At 36.4% G+C, this 22,294-nt stretch overlaps 1 protein-coding gene across 2 annotated transcripts in view; it reads left to right on the top strand.

Annotated features, from left to right (window-relative positions):
* The window catches only part of UVRAG (UV radiation resistance associated), a 328,593-nt gene that overhangs the window by 168,989 nt on the left and 137,310 nt on the right, over nucleotides 1–22,294 (top strand). For both annotated transcript variants that reach the window (XM_073215998.1, XM_073215999.1), the window contains exon 8: nucleotides 7,565–7,691. In XM_073215998.1, coding sequence (XP_073072099.1) covers nucleotides 7,565–7,691 — 127 coding nt within the window. The remainder of the gene's footprint in view (nucleotides 1–7,564; nucleotides 7,692–22,294) is intronic.

The raw sequence follows: 22,294 nt of genomic DNA, 5'->3' as shown, positions 1-22,294 counted from the left end.
GTAGAATTCAATGTACATTTTTTTTTTCATTTCTGTTAGTGTTTTATTTATTTTTATTTATTTTTAATTTTTTATTAAGGTATGATTGATATACACTCTTATGAAGGTTTCACATGAAAAAACAATGTGGCCACTACATCCACCCATATCATCAAGTCCCCACCCATACCCCAATGCAGTCACTGTCCATCAGTGCAGCAAGTTGCCAGAGATCCACTATGTCCCTTCTCTGTGATACACTGTTCTCCCCGTGATCCCCCACACCGTGTGTACTAAACATAATACCCCTTAGTCCCCTTCTCCCTCCCTCCCCACTCGCCCTCCCACACCCCTCCCCTTTGGTAACCACTAGTTCATTCTTGGAGTCTCTGAGTCTGCTGCCATTTTGTTCCTTCAGTTTTGCCTCATTGTTATACTCCACAATGAGGGAAATCATTTGGCATTTGTCTTTCTCTGCCTGGCTTATTTCACTGAGCACAATGCCCTCCAGCTCCATCCATGTTGTTGCAAATGGTAGGATTTGTCAATGTACATATTTTGTGGAAAAATTTAAGTTAAGGAAATCAAATCCTTTCCTCTTTGTAGAAAAAAATTGTTTTCTAAGAATTTATGTATTTCTTCTCTCAGTGATGTAAAAGCACTCTAGGTCCTGATAACACTATTGGATTACCAAATAATTCCTTTTTCTTTAATGATAAGCAACCCATTGACTTTTGGTCTTTGTTTTTACAGTGGATTGGCAGGGCAAAATGGCTTTTGTCTCCACTAGACCCAAGCTCCTTAGAAAGCAGAAACCATTTCTCATTCATCCAGAAGCACATAGTATGCCCTTCATAAATGTTTGCATTGTTCAGGAAAAATTGCTTAGGAATGTTTCATATTTCATAGAGCTTTCCAGTCAAATGTAATAATAATTCTTGGAAGTAAGCTTTTCTGCTTGTTTTCTTGGCCTGAATGTCTTTAACAGATGATCATGCCATCTGTTTAGAATCAGTATTTCAGAGATGAGAAAGCATTTTGGGTGAGAAATGATAACTGTAAAGTACCTTCTACACACTGCCAAAAGTCATTTTCCATGCCCGTTGCTTCTGCAAGGCCATACCGTTACTCGTCTCACTGGGTGCCCATGCTTCCTCATTGTGAATCAAATAGGGATGCTGACTTTTCTCTTTTAAAGTTTTCTACCAATTTATCCCAGCACTTGGTTACTCACTCAGTTTGTTTAATGGATTTTTTTCCCATTACAATTTTAATTAGTATATATCTTAGGAAGGAGACAAGAATTTATTAAGTATCGCCAAATTGCTGTTTGGTTAAGATTTATCTCATGGAAAATCATGAAAAGTGTATTATTGACACTGTTGATAAAGACCAGGAGAGAAGGGTATGTACAATTATAGTGCAGTAATTGTGTGTGAATGCAAACATGTGCAGGCACATATATGTTCATTATGGGAGCAGGGTTTCAGATTTTATCTGGAGGCAAATTCCGGCAAGATATTTGAATTAAAAAGGAATCTGAGTAAAGTTTAAAATGTGGTTTTATAAGTTTAAGTAGTAAATACTTATGTGGGAAAGTAAGTTAACAAACTTACTTAGCAAACTTAAACTGGTAGAACATGTCTGGGATTTGTTTTACTAAATGAACATTTGTTTCATTAAGTGAACATTAAATAAAATTGACTTTTTGAGTTACAGATATATGACTTTTTTAAAAATAAACTTCATTTTCTAGGGTAGTTTTAGGTATACAGAAAAATTATGCAGAAAATATGGAAAGTTCCCATTCTTTTGTCATTAACATATTAGAGTCGTACATTTATTAAAATCATTGTCAATGTTAATACAATATTATTAACTAAAATCTATAGTTTACATTAAGGTTCACTCTCTGTGTTGTATAGTTCTGTGTCTTTGACAAATGTACAGTGTCATGTATCCACCATTATAGCATCATACAGAATAGTTTCACAGGCCTAAAAATTACCTGTGCTCCACCTAGTCATCCTTTTCTCCTTCCTTCAGAATATTTGGGAACCACTGCTCATTTTACTATCTGCATAGTTTTGCCTTTTCTAGAAAGTCATACAGCTGGGATCATACAGTATGCTGCTTTTTCAAATTGGCTTCTTTTACTTAACAGTATGCATTTAAATTTCCTCCATGTCTTTTCATAGCTTGAAAACTCATTTCTTTTATCACTGAATAATACTCCATTGTATGGACATACAATTTACCTGTTGATCTATTGAAGTACATCTTGGTTGCTTCCAGGTTTTGGCAATTGTGAGTAAAGCTCCTGTAGGCATTCATATATAGGTTTTTATGGTGGACATAACTTGTTAACTCATCTGGGTAAATATCTAGGAGTGTGTTTGCTGGATCATATAGTATACGAACATTCCTACATTTAGTTTTGTAAGAAACTGCTGAACTACATTCTAAAGTGGTTATACCATTTTGTATTGCCATCAACAATGCATCAAAGTTCTTGTTGCTCTACATCCTTGTCAGCATTTAGTATTGTTAGTGTTTTGTATTGTAACTATTCTAATAGGTGTGTAGTGGTATCTCATTGTTATTAATTTGTAATTCCCTGATGACAAATGATGTTGAGCATTATTTCATGTGCTTATATGCCATGTGTATATCTTCTTTGCTGAGGTGACAGTTCAGGTCTTTTGACCATTTAGAAATTTTTTTTCTTGTTGAATTTATAGAGATCTTTCCATATTTTGGATTCCATTCCTTTATTAAATAAGTGGTTTTCAAATATTCATTCCTAGTTTGTGGCTTGTCTTTTCATTTTCTTAATAGTGGTTTTTGCAGAACAGAACTTTTAATTTAATGAAGCTCAATTTATCGATTTCTTTCTCAGATCTTGCATTTGGTATTGAATGCAAAAAAGCCATCTCTAAGCCCAAGGTCACCTAGATTTCTTTCCATTATTATCTTCTGAAAGTTGTATAATAATTTTTTAATCTCATATTTAGGTCTGTGATACATTTGGGTTAATTTTTGTGAAAGGTGTAAGGTCAGTATCTAAATTTTTTGTTTGTTTGCATGTGGCTATCCACTGGCACCAGCTTATTTGGTGAAAGGCTATCCTTTCTCCATTGAACTGCTTTTGTTCCTTTGTCAGAGATCAGTTGACTATATTTGTGTGTGTCTATTTCCAGCCTTTCTATTCTATTTCATTGATTTATCTGTTCCTTCACCCATATTGTTTTGTCTTGATTACTGTAGCTTCATAGTAAGTCGTGACATTGGGTAGTGTCAATTTTCCACACTTGTTTCTTCTCCTTCGGTATTGTATTAGCTATCGGTTTTTTTTGTTTTTTTGTTTCTTTTTGCCTTTGCGTATAAGCTTTAGAATTAGTTTGTTGGCATCCACAAAATAACTTGCTGGGATTTCTTTGGAACTATAGATCAAATTGGGAAAAGTTGACACTTAATAATATTATATTGTCTTCTTATCCATGAACATGGATAGTCTCTCCATTTATTTGGAACTCCTTTGATTTCTTCAGTCATAGTTTCTTTAGGTTTCTTAATACAGACCCTTACATATTTTGTTAGGTTTATACCTAAGAATTTCATTTTTTTTGTCCTAATGTAATTGATGTTGCTGTGTTTATTTTAAATTCCAATTGTTCCTTACTGTTACCTGAAAAAGAAATTGATGTTTATATATTAACACTGTAACATGCAAAATTGCTATAATAACTTACTAGTTCCAGGAGGGTTTTTTGTTTGTTTGGGGGGGGCGGCTTGATTGATTCTTTGGATTTTTGTACATAGACAATCAAGATGATTTCTTTCTTTCCCAGTTGTATAGCTTTTATTTCCTTTTCTTGCCTTTGTTAACCTTAAAAGCAAACTGTAATTTATTTTACCCAAAAAATGGGTTTATTCAAGAACAGCAGAGAATTACAATTTGGTATGAGCAAGCAGTGGTAAAATCACAAGAATTACAGGAGAAACAAGGAGATAAGTGCTCTTTTATAGAAGGAAGAGGGAGAGTTGGGGGACTGTTCCAAGAGAAAGCTCATTGGAGGAGGCTGGGAGACTGATGTGTTGTGGATGCTCACTGGCCAAGCTGTAACAGTCTCTCATTGGCAGGGCTGTAGCTGGCAGAGGCAGAAACTCTTCCCTTTTGCTGGGGGGCAAAGTAGCCAAAATAGTATGAGCTTTAAGGTGTCTGTCTCTTCCTTCCTGTGGGATCTGTAATTGACCAGGAGTGGTGGGCATGAGAGCCCCCACTGCAGGCCTTCAAACTCCCTGTCAGTGAGCGTTTCTCTTTATTAATTTTTATACCTTATTGCATAGCTAAGACTTTCAGTACACGTTTAATAGAGTGGTGAAAAGGGACATCTTTGTTCTCCACCTTAGGAATAAAGCATCTGGATCCTTAACCATTAAGTATGAATGCTCCTTGAGGTATGATGGTTTAAGTTAAAATTTTTTACTTAAGGATGGTGTGAAGGCAAAATGCATTCAGTAGAAACTGTACTTTGAATTTTGATATTTTCCCCAGCTAGCAGTATGTGGAGCAGTGAACCACAGCTCCCAATCAGTCACGTGATAATGAGTCACGTGATAACACACACTTAACAGCCATTCTGTCCCCATACATCCATTTTGTTTTTCACCTTCAGTACAGTATTCAATAAATTATATGAGATACTCAACACTTGATTATAAAATAGGATTTGTGTTAGATGATTTTGACCAACTGTAGACTAATGTAAGGGTTCTGAGCATGTTTAAGGTAGGTTAGGCTAAGCTATAATGTTTGATAGGTTAGGTGTATTAAATGCGTTTGTGACTTACGATATTTTCAACTTATGATACATTTATTGGGGCATAACTCCATTGTAAGTTGAGGAAGATCTGTAAGATGTTAGCTGTAGGGTTTTGTTAAATGTTCTTTGCCAAGTTGAGGAAGTTTTTATTTCTAGTCTGCTCAGAGTTTATATCATAAACTGGTGTTGAATTTTGTCACATGCTTTTTCAACATCTATTGATATGATTATATGATTTTTCTTCTTTAGCCTGGTTGATGTAGTGAATTCCATTAATTGATCATTGAATGTCAAGCCTGTCTTCCATGCCTGGAATAAGTTCCATTTGGCCATTACATTGCTGGATTTGATTTACTAATATTTTGTTGAGGATTTTGCATCTATGTGCATGAGCAATATTGGTCTGTAACTTTCCTTTCTAGTGATGTCTTTAGTTTTGGTGTATGGGTGAAGCTGGTGTCATAGAATGAGTTAGGGAGTTTTTCAGTGTTTTGGAAGGGATTTTAAAGAATTAATATAATTTGTTATTTAAGTGTTTGGTAAAATTGCCAGTGAAACCATCTGGTCCTGGTACTGTCTGTTTTGGAAGGTTAATATGAAAGAAATTGAAAGGAATAGATAGTCTGAATAGGCCTATACATATATATGTGTGAGTTTTGGTAAATTGTCCTTCAAGGAATTGGTCCATTTCATCTAGGTTATGAAATTTGTAGATATAGAGTTGTTTATAGTATTCTTTAATTATTCTTTCAGTGTTGGTGGGATCAGTTGTGATGCCTCTCTCTTTAATTCCTCGTATTAGTAATTTCTGTATTCTTCTCTGTTCTTCTTGGTTAGCCTAGGTAGAGTTTTATCAAATTTATTAACCTTTTCAATAAAACAGCTTCTGATTTCATTTTTTTGTGATTTTTCTCTAATTTATTTTATTTGGGGTTCACTGACTTCTTAATTGTGTAGATTTATTTATTTTGCCAATTTGGGAAGGTTTTAACCAGTATTTTTGTGAGTACTTTTTCACTCCTGCTCTCTTATCCTTTCCTCTTGGTGCTTAATGACACAAATGTTAGATCTTTTGATATAGTTCCATAGATCCCTGAGGCTCTGTTTATTTTTGTACAGTCTATTTTCTCTCGGTTGTTTAGATTGGACAGTTTTATTGTTCTGTCTTCCAGCTTAAAGATTATTTTCTCTTTCTCTATTTTGCTGTTTAGCTTATTCACTGAGTTTTTTATTCCACTTATTTTCAGTTCTAAGATTTCCATTTGGTTCTTTATGTCTTCGTTTTTTTTACTGAGTTGTTTTATTTTTTTGCCAAGGTATTTTATTTTTTTATTTGTTCAAAGCATGTTCTTAATTGCTATTGAAGCATTTTTATGTTGGTTGCTCTCAGGTCTTTGTCACATAATTGTAACATGTCTAGCATCTCTCATCTCAGTGTTAACATCTATTGATTATCCTTTTTCGTTTACTTTGACATCTTGGTTCTTGGTGTGATGAGTGATTTTTTAATTAAATCTTGTACATTTGGGGTATTATGTTATAAATTCTCTGCATCTTTTTCAAACCTTCTGTTTTACCTTTCTCTGATACCTCTTTCTCTGGTAGGGGGAGAGAGGGGTGCCATGTCATTACTGCCAGGTGGGTGTAGAAGTACAGGTTCCCCAAGCAGTTTTCCATTGATAGCCAAGAGTGTGTGTGTGTGTGTATGTATGAGGGGCTCATTACTGCTGGCCAGGAAGGAGATTTTCAGCTCTTCACCAGGCCTCACTGATACCTACCCAGCTGGGAGGAATAGGAGTGCCTTGATACTGCGCTCCACATGACCTTCACTGATAACGTGGTGGCTTCATTAGCACTGCATAATAGTCAAAGCTCTGACCCTCCACTAAGCCTCCTCTGGTATTGCCAGCCGGGAGGAAGAGGGTTATTGTGTTATTGCTGCAAGCCCAGTCCCTTCCAGGTACTGCCTGGAAGGGATGAAAGCCTCAGGTCCTTACTTGGCCTTCTCTGAAGTTTGCAGGGCATTAGAGTACTTAGGTTCAGCTTGGCAAGGATGGAAGTCTACTTTTTGTTTCTATGAATTTCCTATTCTGGATATTTTATTTATGTGGAGTCTGTGGCCTTTTTAAACTAGTTTCTTTCACTAGCATAATATTTTCAAGGTTCATCCCTGTTGCAGCATATATCAGTGCTTCTTTTTTTTTGATCAAATAATATTCTTGATTATTTGACATATCAAATAATATTGTATAGATACATCACATTTCATTTATTCAGATGATTTGATTCAATCAGTGAATTGATTTCACTATTTGGCTGTTACAAATAATGCTTTCATGAGCATTCATATTCAGGTTTTTGTGTGAACATGTATTTGGATTCTTTTGTATATATACCTAGGAGTAAATTGCTGGCTCCTTGTAACTCTATGGCTAACTTTTTGAGTTCTCTGTTTCTAAAAATTAAGTTTTGTCTTAATATATTGTCATATCAGGAAAGAGGCCTGAAATATTTTGTAGCGGCCTTTGAGTTCTCAAGAAAAGCTGTTCCTTAACTTTACTTCTACTCTTAAACTTTTTGCTTGCATCTGTATTCTTTTTATTAAAATGACAGATGCTAATAGTTAAGTTGCGCAGATCTTTAAGTTAGATGAGTATTAAAGTCCCTTAAACCATTAATCTTGAAATTCTGTGAATGTGTAATTATTCATAGCCGTGACTTTTATATTCATAAGTTTACCTGTGCTTTTAATTATTTAGAGAAAACAAAGTGAGTGCCTGCAATTAAAAATTTTGGTGCTTCGAAATGAACTGGAAAGACAGAAGAAAGCTTTGGGATGGGAGGTGGCATTACTACATAAGCAACAAATTGCATTACAGGACAAAGGTGAGTAAAAAACATCATACAAACAACCTAACCTCCACATTCAGTAGTTTTCCTTTCTTCTCCACATGTTCAAATAGTCACCTTTGTATAAATGTGCTGCTAAAAATTCTAAAAATTTGTTGAGGTATTTTGAAGTTGAAACATACAGAAAAGCATGCAAATACACACACATGCACATGTATTTCAGATTCTCAAAGTGAACATAACTATTTAAGTAGAATCTCCATTGAGAAAGAGAACATTACAAGGACCCCAGAATCTTAGAAACTTCCTCATGCTCCCTTCCATTCAGGATATTTCTAGTCAGACTATTTCCTTGATTTATACCAAAGATTGATTTTACCTAATTTTGAACTTTATATAAATCCAATTATATAATATGTATATTTTATGTGCTGACTTTTGTTCAACATTGTGTTTGTAAGATTCATCCTTACCTGCACGTAGTCTTATTTCATTCTCACTGCCAGTAGTATTCCATTGCATAAGTCTAATTTTATTTATTCTTGTTTTTGCCATTTATGTAATTTCTAGGTTGGGTCTATAACAGACAATGCTTTCATGAATGTTCTAGTACATGTTTCTTAATGAGGGTTTTAAAATTTCTTTTGGATGTAAACCTAGGAGCAGAATTACATAGTCCTGGGATATCATCAGCTATAGTAGATGTGTCCAGGTTTTCCAAAGTGGTTGTATCCATTCACTTCCTCTCAGTCCAGCAGTGTATCAGATCTCTTGTCCTACATCCTTGTTAGCATGACATGTGGTACTTTCTGTCTTTTATAATTTTACCTTTCTGGTGGGTATGTTATAATATCTCCTTGAAGTTTTAGTTTTAATTTCCCAAAAGACTAAATAAAGTTTAACACTATTTCATATGTTTCTTTTTGACTTGAAAATATATTTAGGTATAATACTTGGTGAAGTACTTGTTTAAGTCTTTTGCAGGCCTCTCCCCACCCCACTCCCTATTGTACAATCTATCTATCTATTTATATTGAAGTACATACAATAAAATACACAAATTTTAGTGTACAGCTTGATGAATTTTGACATGTGTATACACTCATATAACTATTGCCTAGATCAAGATATTAAACATTCTCACTAATTTTTCCACTTTCATCTATTTCACCCATCTCCCAGTCCCATTCCCTGTGGCAACCACCAATCTGTTCTCTGTGTCTGACTCTGTTTTTTTTGTCTGTTGATTCATGTTTTAGATTCTACATGTAAGTGAAGTCATACGGTATTTGTCTTTCTCTGACTTACTTCACTTTGCATAATACCCCCAAAATCCGTCCACATTGTGACAAATGGCAAGATTTTCTTCTTTTTTATTGCTGAGTAATACAATATTCCATTATATTATATACCACATCTTTTTATCCATTTATCTATTAACAGATATGTAAGTTGCTTCCATATTTTAACTGATGTAAAAAGAGACTGTCTTTTCCCCATTGTATATTCTTGCCTCTTTTGTAAAGTATTAATTGGCCATATATGTATCGGTTTATTTCTGGGCTCTCTGTTTTGGTCCCCTGATCCATGCAGCTATTCTTGTGTCATTGCCATACTTTTTAAATCACTGTAGCTTCGTAATATAGTTTGAAACAAAGGAAGATGATACCCTCAGCTTTGTTCTTCTTTCTCAAGTTTGCTTTGGCTATTCTGTTGTGCTTTTTTTTGTGGTTCCATACTGATTTCAGAATTATTTGCTCTAGTTCTGTAAAAAAGTGCCATTGGTATTTTGATAGGGATTACATTGAATCTGTAAAAGACTTTCACCAGGATGGTCATTTTGACAATATTAATTATTCCTATTGTGACAATGCTTTTTTTCCCTATATATATATATATAACAGTATTATACACAGCAGTAATAGTAGTACAACTTCTTTTGGGTTCCCAGACACAATTCCAATGTGTGTAAGTACATGGGAGGGGTCCTTCCCACACATAACACCAAGCAATTCTCCAAAACCTGCAGGGTGTTGGAGAACTGAATTCTTATGTTTTCTTCTCAGAGACAGCACCAGATTCCCCAGGTTAAGGGCTCCATCCTATAAAACTGCCCTCCACCTGCCACTCCAGATGCCAGTTGCAAGTCCCTGGCAATTACCTGTGCTTTTGACCTACCAGCTACAGATTGGAGGTTCCAACAACCTACCCCTTGGGTTCGATTAATTTGCTAGAGTGGCTCACAGAACTCAGGGAAACACTTAGGTTTACCGGTGTAATAAAGGATACCATAAAGGATACAAGTTAACAGCCAGATGAAGAGATACATAGGGCAAGGTCTCAAATAAAGGAGCTTCTATCCTGGTGGAGCTGGGGCCTGGCTCTGTGGCATTGTGGGTATTTGGGTCCCCATGCATAGAAGGTCTTCTCAGGGGTTTGGGTGAGGGCTTCCTTGCATCATCGTGGTTGACTAATTTATTGGCCATTGGCTCATTCAGCCTCCAGCTCCTGCCCTTGGATAGGGGTCCAAAAGGCTCTCATTAACATGACAAAACACCCATTTCACCTTTAAGACTCTGTAGTGTTTTCAGGAATTGTGGATAAAGACCAAATATATCTGGGAAGTATATATTTGATCATATGAACGACCAAGCATGTATTTCTTATGACTCATTATATCATACCTATCTATGAGCATAGAATAGATTTCCATTTACTTGTGTTTTCTTCAATTTCTTTCATCATTGTCTTAAAGCTTTCAGAATACACCTCCTTGGTTGAATTTATTCCTAGGTATTTTATTCTTTTTGATATGATTACAAATGGAATTGATTTCTTAATTTCTCTTTCTTTCAGTAGTTGTATATAGAAATGCAACATATTTTTGTATATTGATTTTCAAATTTTTGTATATTGATTTTGTATCCCCCTCCCTTTTATTGGTTTGACAATTTTTTTGGATAGGTGTTCTTTGTGTATTATGGATTTGGGTTCTTTGTTTCAAATATGCATTTAAAATGTATTCTCCCATTCTGTGGCTTCCTATTTCAGTCTTTAATGATACCTTTACATGAGAAGTTCCATTTTAGCAGTCTTTTATATTTAAGGCCTTTTTGAGAAATGTTTGCTCATTTTAATGTCAAATATATGTTCTATGTTTTCTTTTAAGCATTTTACTATTTTACTTTTCACATTTATATCTTTAATTCCTCAGGAATTCATTTTTTGTGTATGATAGAAAGTAAGAGTCAAGATTCATTTTTGTTGGATAGTCAGTTGATCCAGGACCATTTATTGAAGACCATCCTCTCTCCATTCCACAGCAGTTTCACTTTTGTCTTAAAAATCAGATAATCATGTACTTGCATGTCTGTTACAGGACCCTTTGTTCTGCTCCATTGATCTGTTTGTTAGTTCTTCTGCCATTATCTCACTGTTTTAATTTATCTCATGTTGTAATTGGTCTTGTTATCTGTTAAAGTTCTTCGGTTTAGTTGTTCTTCAAGAACACCTTGGTTATTACTGTCCTTTTGCATTTTCATATGAATTTCTACACAGAAAAGAAAACCTTGATAGGATTTTTATTGGGATTTCATTTAATATGTTTATCAAGCAAGTGGGAATAATAGCCATCTTTACAGTTGTAAGTTTTCTAACCCAAGAAAATGGTATATGACTTTGCTTATCAGATCTTTTTTATAAAGTATTATTGAAATAAACTAGTTGTTAGTATAGGGATGTTTCCATGATGCATTGAATTTATTTTATTTTTGATGTTTTATGATACTGTTATAAATATGATTAAGTTTTATTTTCTGTTTGTTGCTGATATGTAGAAATACAACTGAATTTTTTTAAAAGTGGTGTTGATTTTTATTATATATGCAAAGAAAAATTCCCCAGAAGTTTTATGTGCAAATTAGCAGTTGCTAATGTTAGGATATTGTCTCTGCAGCTGTAGCTCTCACTATGGTTATTGACTTACTTATTCACATTGTAAGTTAATTATATTTATAATCAAATTTAACTACATTGTAATTGAATTAGTCGTGATTTAATTATTGACAACATAATACAGATAATAAAATTGCAGAAATTTTTAACTTTATTAAGATTCAATTCATACACCATGTACTTTATTTTCAAGCATATATCAATCATTTCTTATGCATAAGATTATATAATGAGCACAATCTGATAGTTCCTCCTAAAAGAAAACTCATTTCCATTAGCAGTCATTCCACATTACCCCTTTCCCCAGTCCGAAGCAACCACTAATCTGTTTTCTAGCTCTAGAAATTTGCCTTTTCTGGGCATTTCATTTAAGTGGAATCATGGCCTTTTATGATCAATTTCTTTCATTGAGCATTTTTTTTTTCATGGTTCATTCATTTTATGCCATTTATCATTATTTCATTTTTTTAAATGGCTGAATCAAATTCAGTTCCATGGCTATAGGACATTTTATCTATCAGTTGGTAGAAATTTGGATTGTTTCCATTTATTTTACTATTATGAATAAAGCTGTTATGAACATTCATATACAAGTTTTTGTAGGCAAGTATGTTTTCATTTCTCTTGAATACTTGGAAATAGAATTGATGGACTGTATGATAGCTGTTTTAACTTTTTGAACAACTCCCAGGCACTTCCACAGCAACTGTACCATTTAACATTCCCACCAGCAGGGTACTAAGCTTCTCATTCTTCCATGTCTTCACCAATGCTTGCTATTGTCTCTCTATTTATTTATTTATTTGTATCATTAATATACACTTACATAAACAACACTGTGCTTACTAGAATCTCCCCATTATCAAGTCCCCACCACATACCCCATTACAGTCACTGTCCATCAGCATAGTAAGATGCTACGAAATCACTACTTGTCTTCCCTGTGCCTCTACCCCACTACATTATGTGTGCTAGTCGTAATGCCCCTTTCCCCCCTTATCCCTCCCTTCCCACCCATCCTCCCCAGTCCCTTTCCCTTTGGTCACTGTTAGTCCATTCTTGGGTTCTGTGAGTCTGCTGCTGTTTTGTTCCTTCCGTTTTTGCTTTGTTCTTATACTTCACCAATGAGTGAAATCATTTGACACTTGTCTTGCTCTGCTTGGCTTATTTCACTGAGCATAATACCCTCTAGCTCCATCCCTGATGTTGCAAACAGTAGGATTTGTTTTCTTCTCATGGCTGAATAATATTCCATTGTGTATATGTACCCCCTCTTCTTTATCCATTCATCTACTGATGGACATTTAGGTTGCTTCCATTGCTGCAATAAACATAGGGGTGCATATGGCTTTTTCAAACTGGGCTGCTGCATTCTTAGGGTAAGTTACTAGGAGTGCAATTCCTAGGTCAAATGTTATTTCTATTTTTAGTTTTTTGAGGAACCTCCATAGTGCTTTCCACATGGTTGAACTAGTTTACATTCCCACCAGCAGTGTTGGAGGGTTCCCCTTTCTCCATATCCTTGCCAACATTTGTTGTTGTTTGTCTTTTGGATGGTGGCCATCCTAACTGGTGTGAGGTGATATCTCATTGTGATTTTAATTTGCATTTCTGATGATTAGCAGTGTGGAGCATCTTTTCATGTGCCTGTTGGCCATCTGAATTTCTTCTTTGGAGAAGTGTCTGTTCAGCTCCTCTGCCCATTTTTTAATTGGATTATTTGCTTTTTGTTTGTTGAGGTGCATGAGTTCTTTATATAATTTGTGTGTCAACCCCTTATTGGATATGTCATTTATGAATAGATTATATTCTCCCATACTGTAGGATGTCGTTTTGTTCTACTGATGGTATCCTTTGCTACACAGAAGCTTTTTAGTTTGATATAGTCACACTTGTTCAATTTTGCTTTTGTTTCCCTTGCCTGGGGAGATATGTTCATGAAGAAGTTGCTCATGTTTATGTACAAGAGATTTTTACCTATATTTTTTTCTTAGAGTTTTATGGTTTCATGACTTACATTCAGGTCTTTGATCCATTTTGGTTTACTTTTGTGTATGGGGTTAGACAATAATCCAGTTTCATTGTCTCACATGTAGCTGCCCAGTTTTGCCAATATCAGGTGTTGTAGAGGCTGTCATTTCCCCATTGTATGTTCATGGCTCCTTTATTGTATATTAATTGATCATATATGGTTGGGTTTCTATCTGGGCTCTCTAGTCTATTCCACTGGTCTATAGGTCTGTTCTTGTGCCAGTACCAAATTGTCTTGATTACTGTGGCTTTGTGGTAGAGCTTGCAGTCAGGGAGCATAAATTCCCCCAGGTTTATTCTTCCTTCTCAAGACTGCTTTGACTATTCTGTGTCTTTTGTGGCTCCATATGAATTTTAAAGTTATTTGTTCCAGGTCATTGAAGAATGCTGTCGGTATTTTGATAAGGATTGCATTGAATCTGTAGATTGCTTTAGGCAGGATGGCCATTTTAACAATATTAATTCTTCCTACTCAAGAGCATGTGATGAATTTCCATTTATTAGTATCCTCTTTAATTTCTCTTAGGAGTGTCTTGTAGTTTTCAGGGTATAGGTCTTTCACTTCCTTGGTTAGGTTTATTCCTAGGTATTTTATTCTTTTTGATACAATTGTGAATGGAATTGTTTTCCTGATTTCTCTTTCTGCTACTTCATCTTTAGTGTATAGGAATGCAACAGATTTATGTGTATTAATTTTGTATTCTGCAACTTTGCTGAATTCAGGTATTAGATCTAGTAGTTTTGGAGTGGATTCTTTAGGGTTTTTTATGTACAATATCATGTAATCTGCAAACAGTGACAGTTTGACTTAATTCTTACCAGTTTGGATGCCTTTTATTTCTTTCTATTGTCTGATTGCCATGGCTATGACCTCCAGTACTATGGTGAATAAAAGTGGGGAGAGTGGGCATCCTTGTCTTGTTCCCGATCTTAGAGGAAAAGCTTTCAGCTTCTCACTGTTAAGTATGATTTTGACTGTGGGTTTGTCACATATGGCCTTTATTATGTTGAGGTACTTGCCCTCTATACCCATTTTGTTGAGAGTTTTTATCATGAGTGGATGTTGAATTTTGTCGAATGCTTTTTCAGCATCTATGGAGATGATCATGTGGTTTTTGTCCTTCTTTTTGTTGATGTGGTGGATGATGTTGATGGATTTTCAAATGTTGTACCATCCTTGCATCCCTGGGATGAATCCCACTTGGTCATGGTATATGATCCTCTTGATGTATTTTTGAATTCAGTTTGCTAATATTTTGTTGAGTATTTTTGCATGTATGTTCATCAGGGTTATTGGTCTGTAGTTTCCTTTCTTTGTGGTGTCTTTGCCTGGTTTTGGTATTAGACTGATGCTGGCTTCATCGAATGAGTTTGAAAGTATTCCCTCTTCTATTTTTTGGAGAACTTTAAGGAGAATGGGTATTATGTCTTCTCTAAATGTCTGATAAAATTCAGCGGTGAATCCATCTGGTATGGGGTTTAGTGCTTGGGTAGCTTTTTGATTACCGATTCAATTTCATTGCTGGTAATTGGTTTGTTTAGATTTTCTGTTCCTTCCTGGGTCAGTCTTGGAAGGTTGTATTTTTCTAAAAAGTTGTCCATTTCTTCTAGGTTATCCAGTTTGTTAGCATGTAGATTTTCATAGAATTCTCTAATAATTCTTTGTATTTTTGTGGTGTCTATCGTAATTTTTCCTTTCTTAATTCTGATTCTGTTTATGTGTGTAGATTCTCCTTTTTTCTTAATAAGTGTGGCTTGGTGTTTATCTGTTTTATTTATTTTCTTGATTTACCAGCTCTTGGTTTTATTAATTTTTTCTATTGTTTTATTCTCAATTTTATTAATTTCTTCTCTGATCTTTTTATGTCCCTCCTTCTGCTTACTTTGGGCTTCATCTGTTCTTCTTTTCTCAGTTTCCATAATTGTGACTTTAGACTATTCATTTGGGATTGTTCTTCCTTCTTTAAATAGGCCTGAATTGCTATATACTTTCCTCTTAGAACTGCCTTGACTGCAACCCACAGAAGTTGGCGCATTGTGCTATTGTTTTCATTTGTCTCCATATATTGCTTGATCTCTGTTTTAATTTGGTCATTGATCCATTGGTTATTTAGGAGCATGTTGTTAAGCCTCCATGTGTTTGTGAGCCTTTTTGTTTTCTTTGTACAATTTTTTTCTAGTTTTATACCCTTGTGATCTGAGAAGTTGGTTGGTACAATTTCAATCTTTTTGAATTTACTGTGGCTCTTTTTGTGGCCTACCTAGTATGTGGTCTATTCTGGAAAATGTTCTATGTGCACTTGAGAAGAATGTGTATCCTGCTGTTTTTGGGTGTAGAGTTCTGTAGATGTCTGTTACGTCCATCTATTGTAATGTGTTGTTCAATGTGTCTGTGTCCTTACTTATTTTCTGTCTGGTTGATTTGTCCTTTGGAGTGAGTGGAGTGCTGAAGTCTCCTAGAATGAATGCATTACATTCTATTTCCCCTTTTAAATCAATTTGTATTTGTTTCACATATGTTGGTGCTCCTGTGTTGGATGCATAGATATTTAAAATGGTTATATCCTCTTGTTGGATTGAACCCTTTATGATTATGTAATGTCCTTCTTTGTCTCTTGTGACTTTCTTTGTTTTGAAGACTATTTTGTCTGATACAACATCTGCTTTTCTCTCCCTATTAGTTGTATGAAATCTTTTTTCCATCCCTTCACTTTTAGTCTGTGTATGTCTTTGTGTGTGAAGTGAGTCTCTTGTAGGCAGCATATAGTTGGGTCTTGTTTTTTTTATCCATTCAGTAACTCTATGTCTTTTGATTGGTGCATTCAGACCATTTACATTTAGGGTAATTATCAATAGGTGTGTACTTATTGCCATTGCAGACTTTAGATTCGTGGTTACCAAGGGTTTAAGTGTAACTTCCTTACTATCTAAGACTCTAATATAACTCACTTAGTATGCTATTATAAACACAATCTGAAGATTCTTTTTCATTTCCCCCTCCTTTTCTTCTTCCTCCGTTCTTCATATATTAGGTGTCATATTCTGTACTCTTTGTCTATCCCTTTTTATTACCTCTGGTGACAGCTATTTAGCTTAGGAATACTTCCATCTATAGCAGTCCCTCCAAAATGCACTGTAGAGGTGGTTTGTAGGAGCTAAATTATCTCAGCTTTTGCTTATCTGAACATTGTTTAATCCCTCCTTCAAATTTAAATGACAGTCTTGCCTGATAAAGTATTCTTACTTCAAGGACCTTCTGCTTCATTGCATTAAATATGTCATGCTACTCCCTTCTGGCTTGTAAGGTTTCTGCTGAGAAATCTGATGGTAGCCTGATGGGTTTTCCTTTGTATGTGATCTTTTTTCTCTCTCCAGCTGCTTTTAAAAGTCTGTCGTTATCCTTGATCTTTGCCATTTTAATTATTATATGTCTTGATGTTCTCTTCCTTGGGTCCCTTGTGTTGGGAGATTTGTGCCCCTCCAAGGCCTGAGAGACTATCCCCTTCCCCAAATTGGGGAAGTTTTCAGCAGTTACCTCCTCAGTGACACTTTCTATCCCTTCTTCTCTATCTTCTTCTTCTGGTATCCCTATAATGTGAATATTGTTCCATTTGAATTGATCACCCAGTTCTCTCAATATTCTTTCATTCTTAGAAATCCTTTTTCTGTCTGTGCTTCACCTTCTCTGTAGTACTCTTCTCTAATTTCTATTTCATTTATCATCTCCTCCACTGAATCTAATCTGCTTTTAAAACCCTCTATTGTATTCCTTAATGATTGGATGTCCAACCAGAATTTTTTCCTCAGTTCTTGAATATGTTTCTGTACATCCAGGAGCATGCTTAGGAGTTTTATTTTGGACTCTTTCAGGAAGATTGGTGAATTCAGTTTCACTTGGCCCTTTTACAGGGGTTTGTGAGATTTTTGTCTGAACCATGTTCCTTTGATATTTCAGATTTCTTTGGTGCCCTCTAGTGCCCAGAAGCTCTAGTCTCTGGAGCTGCTCAGCCCCTGGAGTGAGGTTGGGGCTTGCAGCGGAGTGGTGCTCATGCCTGTTGGGAGGAAAGAGCTGTGTCCTGCTTCCTGACTGCCCTGCCTGTCTCCAATGTCAGAGCCAGTGGGCCGAGTGCACAGGTGTAAGCCTCTGTGCTTTGCATGTCTATCTGTTGTAGGCGGGGCCTCCCTCTGGCTGGCCTGACAACAGCGCAGTGTCTGCCGGTTTGCGAGCTGGTGCTTGCAGGCCAGGAAGAAGGTGCAGGAAGAAGGTGTGTCACCGTGAGGGACCTCAGAGTTGATTAGGCAGCCAGGGGTATGGAGTGCCTGAAGCTCCTCAGAGTTCCCAACCTGCTGGGTAGCACGTGCCCAGACAATCTTGTCCACCTATTCCTTTTCTGGCACAGCAATCTCTATGCAATCCCCACCCCTTCAGCAGCCCTCTTGCTGCTAGGAAGCCTCTCAGACTGCCCTCCTTTCCTTCATCTCAGAGCAGATGGATATGGATCCCTGTTCTCTACAAATGGCTGGAATATCAATCTCTCAAGCACTCTGCCTGTCCCAACTACCCAACCCCACCAACCTTCAGAACACCACACAAAGTAGGTTTGTGCTCCAAAGCATATCTCCAGGGCTGGGTTTTCAGCAGTCTTAGGCCTTCACCCCCTCCCTGCTCCATTTCTCTTCCTCCTGCTGGTGAGCTGGGCTGGGGAAAGGGCTTACATCCTGCCTGATCAAGGTTTTGGTACGTTACCCTGTTTTATGAGATCAGCTCTGTTCTCCAGGTGTATGCAGTCTCATGCAGCCTTCTTTCCTGTTGCTGTTTTAGGAGTAGTTGTATTAACTATATTTTCATACTGTATGTGGTTTTGGGAGGAGTTTTGTATCTCACCTCTCATGCCGCCATCTTGAATCGATCTCATTTAATGATTTTTATTTTGAAATCTCTTTCAGCAAGATTCATGAGGTCAATTTCAGTTGACTCTTTCTTAGGTGTATTCATAATTTTGCTTTGAACCAGGTTCCTTTGACATTTCATGATTTGTCTGTGATGCCCTATAGTGCCCAGAAACTCTACTCTATGGAGCTGCTCAGCCCCTGGAGCAATGTCAGGGGTCACAGGGGAGCAGTGTTTGTGCCTGGGGAGAGGAAAGATCTGTTCCCTGCTTCACAGCTGCTATGCCTTTCTCTACCACCAGAACCAGTGGGCCGTACACACAGGTGTAAGCTTCTATGCTTTGTGTTTGTAGCTGCCATAGGCGGGGCTTCCTTCTGGCTGGCCTGATGCCAGGGCAGAGGCTGCCAGTTAGTGAGCCTGAGCCAGGTGCAGGCTAGCCTGGAGGAAGACACAGCAGTCTGCATATCATGGTGGGGAGCCTTCAGCTGCATAGCCAGCCAGGGGGATGGAGTGCCTGAAGACCGTTTAAGCTCCCAACCTGCTGGTCAGAGTGTACCTGAATAATTTTGTCCACCTGTCCTTTCTCCTGAGCAGTAAGCTCTGTTCAATCCTTGCCCCTTTAGCAGCCCTCTCGCTTTTAGGAAGTCTCTCAGACTGCCCACCCAGATCAGCCGGTTATGAATCGAATCCCTGTTTTCCATAAGCAGCTGGAATCTCCATCTCTCCATGTGTTCCACCTTTCTTAGATTTCCAATGCCACTAAATCAACAGAGCACCATGCAATGTAGGTTCATCTTCTCAGAGCAGATCTCTAGGACTGGGTGTTCAGCAGTCCCAGGCCTCCACTCCCTCTCCACTCTGTTTCTCTTCCTCATGCTGGTGAGCTGGGGTGGGGGAAGGGCGTGGGACCCACCAAATCACAGCTTTGGTATGTTACCCTGTTGCATGAGGTCTGCTCTTTTCTCCAAATGTGTGCAGTCTTCTTTCCTGTCACTCTTTCAGCATTAGTTGTATTAATTATATTTTTGTGTTTTATGTGGTTTTTGGAGGAGGTCTCTGTCTCACCTCTCACACTGCTATCTTTAATCCTACTATGCCTTGTCTCTCTCTTTTATTATAGCCATCCTAGTGGGTGTGGAGTAGTATCTTATTGTAATTTGGGTGACATTTCCCTAGGTACTAATGTGCTTATTACAATTGACTTTTTAATGTTAATTTTCTGTCCCAGAAACTTATTAATTCTGATGTTGTTAGATTCTTTTGAATTTTATAGGTATAATCAGTTGATCTGCAAACTAGTTTCTTTACCTCTTATTTCCTAATATTTATGCCTTAAAATTTTTTTTCTTGCTGAATTTTACTATCTATAGTACATCTGGTACAATACTAATAAGTAGTAGTGGCAGTGGATCTCCTTGCCTCATTTCTAGTATCAGGATGAAAGTTTTCACTATTTGATCAGTATGTGTGGTGTTTACTATAAGCTTTTCTGTACTTCTTAATTACTGGTTTACCCTTTCCACATCTTTTACCCTTTTTGTCATTCTTGTGTTACTGTATTTTAATGCATTTGTCAGAGTTCAATAAATGAGTCTTTATTTTTTTGTCTTTAAATTAAATCCATTTAATTGAGGTATAATTTATATATAATAAAGTACATCAATTTTAAATGTATGGTTTGATAAGTCTAATATAGTCAGGCAAGTAACCACCACCACAGTGATAGAGAACATTTACATCACCCTAAAAATTCCCTTTTGTCTCTTTGTAGTTAATTCATTCACCTATCTTTTGACCACTGGCAGTTAACTGATCTGCTTTCTGATATCATTTGCCTTTTGTCAAATTTCATGTACATGAATCATATAATACATACTTTTATATCTGCCTCTGTAACTAACATAATGATTTTTGGATTTATCCCTGTGGTTGCATATGTCAGGAATTCATTTCTTTTTATTGCTGATATTCTACCACATGTACATATAATTTGTTCATAGATTTACCTATTGATGTACATTAGTTTTCTTTCCAGTTTTGAGTTATTATGGGCAAAGCTGCTGTAAATATTCTAGTACAGATCCTTCTGTGGGCATATTCTCTTCATTAATTAACTAGGGCTGGAATTGCGGAATGTGTAGTAAGAGTGTGTTTACCTTTATGAGAAAGTGCTTATGCTGTTTGGCATTCCCACTAGCAATGTTTGAGAGTTCTGTTTAGTCCACATCCAAATATTTTAAATTTTAACCATGCTAGCAGATGTATAGGTGTTTCTCATTGTGGTTTTAGTTTGTATTTCTCTCATAACTAATGAGGTTAAGCATGTTTTCTTGTGCTTATCTGTTACCTATATCTTTTTTCTGGTGAAATGTCTGTTTAGATATTAAACCTTTTGCCTGTTTATTTATTTTTCTTGGTGAGGAATATTCAGTTTTCTTGTTGATTTAGTCTCTAAAATGGGGGTAATAATAATCCTTTTAAGTATGCCTTGCTGAGTTTTAACAGGATCCTAAATTCTGCTGTGGTCTGCGGCCCACAATCTGTGTTACAAGGATGTGTATGAGGGTCAGATGAGTTGTTAAATTGAAATGATCTTATAAAAATCATAACAAAATACCTTTTCTCTTATTGCTGCATCACACTTTGTTGGAATTTTGTACCATTTAAGATAAAGTCCTGACCCAAGATGACTTAAAAAGGCCTCCATGGCCTACCTGAATATTGCAGCCATAAAGAACTTCTTTTAGTTCCTTAAATACGCTTTAGTCTGCCTCACCTGCATGTAACCCTCTGTTTAGACGTTGCTTTCTCCAGGAAATCTTCACTGGCTCCCTTCTCCTTCTCCTACAACTGCTACCCTCTAGGTTAAATATAATGCTGTGTTTTTCCATTACAGCCTTGGTTAATTTCTCTCTTCCTCTAGACTGTAAAATATCTGAGGGCAGACACTGCCCAAGTGCTCATTAAATACTCTTATATTCACTGGTTATGGTAGAGTGCCTGGAACATATAGCATTCAATAAATATTTGTTGAATGAATGAATCATATTCATGGTTATAAGTCTAGTGTCATAGGCATCATGGATAAAAGATGAAGACTTCTGTAGCTTCTCGTTTAGCATTCATTTGGGAAAGCTATATTCTCATGAGAAATACTGTAGAAAAAGATATATATTGTTTGGCGGTGGTTGTTAAAACTGTCTGCACTCCAGTATAGCTTGCATATTGACATTTATACATGAGTTTGTTGGGATCATGCCACTTAAAAATCACAAGACATTGTGAGCAAAGTCCATTTCCATGGAGTCTCTGTTAAAATGACTCCAAAGAGATAGTAGTGCTATACATACAAGACCTGCTTTACGAGGTCCCATTTTCTGTGCAAAGATACATTTCTCATGGTGCTTTGGAAGTACTGTCAACTTTTATTGTCCTCAGATTACTTGCTCCCTATAGCATATATTTCTCCGTATCTTTTTCAAGATCACCAATGTTTAAAATGAAAACACTGTAGGGTTTTAGAGGGGCCGGGGCTTTTGCCTTTTTCTCTTAAAAGGAATAATAATAGCTGCAATGTTTCAGTTATTGTACTTATCACTATATAGGTATGATGTCACTTAATCACCACAATGAGTTCCAAGGTGTAGGTACTATTACTATTTATAGTTTATAGTTGAGGAAACATTATATACCTTATATATAAGGTCAGAGACATTAAATACCTTACTTAAGTATACATAGCTAATGACAGGTGATGCTTTGG

This window comes from Manis javanica, chromosome 11, assembly GCF_040802235.1.
Source record: "Manis javanica isolate MJ-LG chromosome 11, MJ_LKY, whole genome shotgun sequence".
In the NCBI taxonomy this organism is placed as follows: Eukaryota; Metazoa; Chordata; class Mammalia; order Pholidota; family Manidae; genus Manis; species Manis javanica.
Note: the sequence above shows the minus strand (reverse complement) of the source record. Positions and strands in the feature narration are given on the sequence as shown.